This window comes from Nicotiana sylvestris, chromosome 2 (genome assembly GCF_000393655.2).
Source record: "Nicotiana sylvestris chromosome 2, ASM39365v2, whole genome shotgun sequence".
NCBI classification, from domain to species: Eukaryota; Viridiplantae; Streptophyta; class Magnoliopsida; order Solanales; family Solanaceae; genus Nicotiana; species Nicotiana sylvestris.
Window position 1 is genome coordinate 165,070,188 of NC_091058.1, and position 7,091 is coordinate 165,077,278.

Below are 7,091 nucleotides of genomic sequence, written 5' to 3' on the forward strand. Positions count from 1 at the left end.
CCAATCATGGCTATTCGAGTCTGACTCTTGACTCTCCTGCTTAGATCGATGATTTTTAAAGCCTTTCTCACCACTTGGGGTTCTTCTGAAACCCTAACCTTTAAGGTTCTCTCGATTTTTCTTAGATCTATTTCAAATCTATGTTTGCTCTGAACTTTTAAGCGCTTTTCTTGAAGTTTCTTTTAAATCTCTGCTTTAAAAACTCCTTATATTTCTGATTAAGGCTCTGTAAAGTTATTTCGAAAACCTTTCTTTGGTTTTTTTGTTATGTTTTGCTGTGTTTGCATGTATTATCCTTCTACCTGAGTTTGCATGTTAAAACCCCTGATTTCTATTAACTGTTTATTAGATGAATGTTTGTTTGCCTGAGTTTTGTTTGACCTATTTGTTTATTCTCTTTTTAAGACTCTTCTATTGTTGAAAGTCCTAGGGTTTTGGGTCTCAGACTATTCGTTTAAGTGCATGACGCGATTTGAAGTTCTTTTTGAAATCTTTTGTTCCCTTTAGTGATTCTTCTGATTATTGGGTTTCTGCCTTCTCTAAAAGTTAAATATGCTCGAAAACCTAATTTTCTAAAGGGGTTTTCCTCACCTGCTACAATGATACCTTCGCATACATTGATATTCTATGTTTTCTTCACTACTTAACCTACTGGACTGTCACGCTTCGAATGTTGCTATCTACTGAATCTTTGTGCTATTATTGTGTGCTATTTCCTCTTGCCAACAGGCTTAGCCTCGCATGTATAATGTTTATGCACCCTATTTATATGTTGAGTCTCCTTCTTTGACTAACTTTCAAACTTGTGACTAAGTTTAAACTTTTCCTTTGTGAGATTCTAATTTCACTCACCTATTAGGTTAATTAATTTCTTTCCTGTTTTGCCTTACTGAATCATTTCCAAAATTAGAGTATCTCTATACCTAGACTCGAATTTCTTACTTGTTACTTTATTACTTCTTTTAGGGAAGCTGTCAGCCTACTTTTTTAATTGATTGATTTCCTTGTTTTGAACCCGTTACTGCCCGTTAAGAAAGTGACCCCTCAATTAAGGGCAATCACTTGTATAATTGATTCTGAACCATGATTGTTTCCATGTTTGTAATTTATTACCTCTCTTTCACTCATTTTCAAAAACTATAAATACCCTTTGCTTCTTTTCTTTCAAAGACACGAACATTTATTTCTAAAATCACTTACATTCAAAAACATTCTCTTACTATACTACTTATATTGTGGCTTGTCTTCAAAGTCATGCTACCTGCTTTTACTATATTTTTCTTTCTCTAAACTAGTATGTTCTGATTATGATTTCAGTATCAACAACAATATGTTTACTTAATACTTTTGCCTTCTTGTCTGCCTATTGCTTATGATCAATTCAGTACTTATTTTAGCATGTTGTAATTTCCTTCTACCTGTTTTGAATCTATTATGTGTCCTAATCCCCTACCCCAATATGTTTGATACTGATGGCTTGTTTGAGGCATGGCAGTATTAAGTATTGATGTCTATGACTCAGACTAGATTCCCCTGGCATCATAGCCTCTATGTTATCGTTATGTGTTGTGTATTCTGGTTGATTTTGTAAGCATAATAGCACTCCTTATTGTTGTCCCAGAATTAATTAATGCCTAAGTACATAGGCTCTTTGCAACTTCCCAACCCCCCTGAACCCCTTTTGTATGAAACTATCAACTTGTTTGTGGTTGTTTCCCTCTCCTTTATTCCCTCAGAATTCTGCTTCTTCACTTGCACTCTCTCCTAGACTTAATTTCTGCTACCCTCTTGTGAGCCTTGCTTTGGGACCCATGAGCTCCCTCTGAACTTGGACACTTGAGGGCTGGCACTTCCACACTGCACTTGTCCCTATTCTGGTAATACAATTCGGGTGTGAGCACTGCCCGGAGTCCCACTGAGGCTCTTAGGGAACTCTGACACACTCAAATTGGATAAAGGCTTTGGATCAATGGTCTTTGAGTTGTTTATCTCGTAACTCAGAGAGGAAGTCAAGAATCAGGACTCCTCTAGTTGTACTTTCTTTGTATTTTTTCTATTATGATGTAATTTACTCTAGTTTATAATAAGTTGTTATAACATTTGGGGTTGGCCAGTAAAAAGGGTTGGGTAACTATGCATGCAAGGATAGAAAACATGCCTATAGGGTGTTCTAACTCCTGCATATTCGAACTTCACCTAGAGACCATGCCTATAGGGTTGTTTTAATTCAATTCCATATAGAAATCATGCCTATAGACCGTTATATTTCTGCATATTCAATTCCATATAGAAATCATGCCTATATGATACCTTTTAATTCTGCATATTCAACTTCATGTAGAAAACCTACTTATAGGGTACTTTTAGTTCTACATAATTCAAACTGCATTTAAATACCAGGTCTATAAGGTTTAATACAAGTTTCTGCATTTAGATACCAGGTCTATAAGGTTTATTACAAGTCTCTGCATTTATATACTATGTCTATAAGGTTTAATACAAGTTTCTGCGTTTAGATATTATGTCTATAGGGTTTAATACAAGTTTCTGCATTTAGATACCACGTCTATAAGGGTATAAAATCAGCGACATATAGAAATCATGCCTACGGGGGTTTCTTAAATGAATCTGATTCGCTTCACTCAGTGTTAGATATAAAATCAGTAATAGTAGATACTACCGCCTGCAACACTTGTAACTAGTCCATTTTTTGTACATTATGTTCTTTAATAACCTAATTCCCTCGCTCAACAAGGTTTACTAAGCATGCCTATAGGATCACAAATAATTTATTTCAAGTTCCCATTGTCTCATCACCTTCTGAATTCAGTAGATATCATGCCTATAGGACCCCGTCTAAACACTTAGGCAAGCCTTAGGGTAATATCTGTAAACTGAATCTGCTTCTATTAATTATTACAACCAGTAGGCAGGCCTGACTCGGACTTTTTATCTAAGTTATGCAATAAACTAAACTACCTCAATAATCTCATCTGCCTGGTCTTTAATGCTTTTGAATCAGACCTAAGCAGTATGTGTAAGACATGCTACTTTATGTGTTTGTTTGAGGAGGTATAATTGAACCTATATGCTTATGTGTTTTCCCTTTTTATATGCAATATGTGTTTTTCTATGTCGCCTTAAAATTTTTACCTTTGAAACTACAAATAAGCCTAATATCCCTCCTTTTAGGATTAGTAGTCCTAAGTGCCTCCGAGACTGATAGAATTGGGACGGGTAATAGCGTGCAATAAGTAATCGAGACCATTACGCACTTTAAATACCTTAACGGGGTGGGAAATGTAGATATGTATATGATGACCACGCAATAATGTCACGCGTAGCCCCTCATTGAGAAGTGATTACCGGACATTGTGTGGGGTGATCCATATTTTTTATAAACATAAGACCCCCCCCCCTCTTATTTCTTTAGCATTTCAGTTCTTTTTTTTTTTAAAATCAACTTTGTTTACTTTCAAACCATTATGTGAAACCCCCTCTTATTTGAGCCTTATTCATCTACATGTTAATTGCACCCAAATTCACAATAATTGTCTGGCCGAGAACCACACTAGTGGATTCTGAGGGGTGCCTAACACCTTCCCCTTAGAATAATTTCAAGCTCTTACCCTATCTCTGGTTATTAAAATCAAACTCTTTTGGTGTCCTAATGCACCTTAAATCATTATGTGTCAATTCTTCAAATGCAAACCCAGTTCCCAAAAGGAATGAGTTGTCCCTCCAAATGTCATAAACCCAATTTCGCGAGATAAAGGGGTCGCGACAGATAGTAATACCCAACTTGAGCCTATATTGCTTGCACAATTTTGACACCGAATTGGTCTTGAGAAAGTCAATTGGGGAAAAGTCACTCAGGCTACCGAGGGGTATAGAGTGAGTAATTTCGTGCATTGGCTATATCGCAATCCCAATCATAGCAACTTTGCCTTAAGCTTTAGAACCCGTCAAGTATTCACATATGGGAAAGTCACTTCCCTAGGGCCTCTTTAACCATTTAGAAAACCTTACAAGCATTTTTACTTAGCTTAATTTCGCATATCATAAGTATAAACTTAGAAGTAACAAACAAACAAATATGATTGGAATTGTAAGTAAGAGCAATACGCACTGCTAGATTAGATAGAAATCCAACTTTAAACATTATTATAGCTCCCTATGGATTTGATCCCGACCTTCTTGGGTAAAAGTTGCATCGACTACTCTCGCCACTCTGTAGTGGTGTAGGGTAGAACCCGATCACTTTTTGGCACCATTGTCGGGGAGCTAATAGTTTTGTCTATCTATCTAAATAGTTTTGTGTCATGTTTTTGTTTCCTTCTGTGATACTAACTTGTGTGTGTCGCCAATTTTGGTACAAAATGGTAGCCAACAACAACAATGACCCTCTTGGAAACGTGATCCCAGGGGAGGAGGTTGTTGATAATGGTGAAGATGAGGTGCCTCTAGTACCTCAAGGACAAAGGAGAGGCCGTCAGGCCAATGATAGTGTTCCAAACCCTCCCCATCCACCTCCAAGAGTAGCTCCTCGGGAGCTTCCAAACCAAGGGTATGATAGTGCAATTGTCCTGCCCAGATCCGGGCGCGCAATTTCCAAATTACAAATGTGATGTTGACTTTGATGGAGCAACGAGAGTATTTCACAGGTGCTCCCCATCAGAATGCTTACAAACATCTTAAGGGCTTTTGGATACCTGTTGAGGGAGAAAACAAACAAATGTGTCAGAGGATGCACTTCGGTTGAGATTATTCCCTTTTACACTTAGAGAGAAAGCTTTGGACTGGCTTGAAAGGCTTCCCAACAATTCCATCACTACTTGGGAAGAGTTGGAGGATAAATTCATTGCAATGCTTTTCTCATAGGGCCATATGGCAAACTTGAGGGATGAAATCTTAGCTTTCAAATAGGAGCCCAATGAACCACTTCATGAGATATCGGAGAGATACCGGACTATGGTAAAGGAATTCTCAAATAATGATATGACTGAGGCAATGGTACAACAGACATTCTACCGAGGTATTAACACAACAAATCAGTGCATAGTGAACCAACTCGCCGAGGGCAATTTCATGAACACATTGTATGATGAGGCTAATGCAATATTGGATGAGATGGTTGACACGTCCTCCACTTGGCAAAGTATAGCAAATGTGACATAGGGTGACCCCCACGATCATTCACTTGCACAAAGAGCTCCATGATCATGGGCAGGCAATAGCAAAACTGACAATAACAATAAACTAGCTTGCAAAGGCACTATTACAACAGGTTCAAACTCCACGACAAGTAAATGCTATCGAGGGTGTCAACATGTTAGTGAACAAAAGAATACATAGAGGTCAACAGAACCAAGGGAGTTCGGATCAATATGACCAAGATAGTGGTGGGTTCCAAGATGATGTGTATGATTAGCAGAATGAAGAAGTGCAATACGTGAACAACTATCAGGGCCAAAGGGGCAATTCTTCTAACCAACAACAACAATGGAGATCCCAAGGCAATTTGGGAAATCAACAACAACAAGGGAATAGTAATTGGGGAACAATAACCAAAATTCAAATTGGGGCAACCAGAACAATTAGGGTAATTGGAGTAGCAACAACAACAACTAGGGTGGAAACAACAATCAGGGTAGTTGGAACAATGGCAATCAAGGAAATCAGGGGCAAGGCTTTCAAAGTCCCCCGATGTATCAATAACCAAACAATCCACCCCCATTTCCATCCTAAGGTGCTAGTTCATCCAATAATGAAATGGGGAGAATCGAAATGATGTTTGAACAGATGATGAAAAAGAATATTGACTCTGATGCCCAGTTGGCATCCCATAATACTTCAGTCAGAAACTTGGAGGTTCAATTAGGCCATATCTCACAATCCTTGAATACTCACCCTAAGGGGGCTCTACCTAGTGATACGGTAGTCAACCCGAAGGGTGAGAACAATGTCGAGCATGTAATAGCGGTAACCACAAAAAGTGGACGAGGCGGTGATATGAATGCCTCCAAATAAAAAGAAATTTTGAGTGATGAAGTTGAGTTGCAAGAGGATACTATCCCTTTTATGGTTAAGAATGTGACTTATGAGAACTTAAATGAGGAAGTGAGGATTGATATCCAAGATAACGAGGTGAAAACTCAGAATGACATGAACCAGTCTAGGGAACACGTAATAGACATGCCAGAAACGGTTATGCCTAAAGCCAAGGCTTCCTTTGCGAAGGCTACCTCCACTTTATCCTCAAAGGCTCGTGAAGTAGAAAAATAAGAACCAGTTTAAGAAATTTATTGACATGATGAAGAGCTTATCAATTAATGTGCCTTTGGTTGAGGCTCTAGAACAAATGTCGGGGTACGCCAAGTTCATGAAAGACTTGGTGACAAAGAAAAGATCCATGGATTGTGAGACCATCAAGATGACCTACCAATTTAGTGCAATAGTGCACTCGATGGCTCCGAAGCTAGAAGATCCCAGCGCTTTCACCATTCCTTGCACCATTGGGAGTGCAAACTTTGAAAAAGCTCTATGTGATTTGGTGGCAAGTATCAACTTGATGCCTTACTTTGTTTTCAAGATTTTGGGTATTGGGAAACCGAGGACTACTTCAATGAGGTTGCAAATGGCGGATAGAACTATGAAGAAGCCGCTTGGTATTGTAGATGATGTTCTTGTTCAGGTGGACAAGTTCATTTTTCACGTTGATGTTGTGATCTTGGATTGTGAGGTAGATTATGAGGTTCCGATCATATTGGGAAGACCTTTCCTTGCAACTGGGAAGGCCTTAGTTGATGTGAAGCAGGAGAACTCACCTTCTGGGTGGGTGATGAAAAAGTAGTCTTTCATGTGTGCAAGTCAATGAAGCAGCCCAATAGTACTATAGTGTGCTCTTTCGTGGATCATGTCACGGCAGTGATAGTTGATAATACTAGTGCAATGATCAATGTGGAGGACCCTCTAAAGGCGGTATTGTTGAATTTTGATGTAAATGAGGATGAAGGCCGGGTGGAGTGTGTCAGTGCTTTACATGGAATGGACTCTTACTCTTATGAGCCTCGGAAGCTCTCTTTGGATCT

General features: G+C 38.7%; 1 protein-coding gene across 1 annotated transcript; it reads left to right on the top strand.

Annotated features, from left to right (window-relative positions):
• The first annotated feature begins 6,310 nt into the window (after positions 1-6,310).
• Positions 6,311-6,853, top strand: LOC138885922 (uncharacterized). Its single transcript, XM_070166925.1, has one exon. The coding sequence runs from the start codon at positions 6,311-6,313 to the stop codon at positions 6,851-6,853; it is 543 nt and encodes a 180-aa protein (XP_070023026.1).
• Positions 6,854-7,091: the final 238 nt, after the last annotated feature.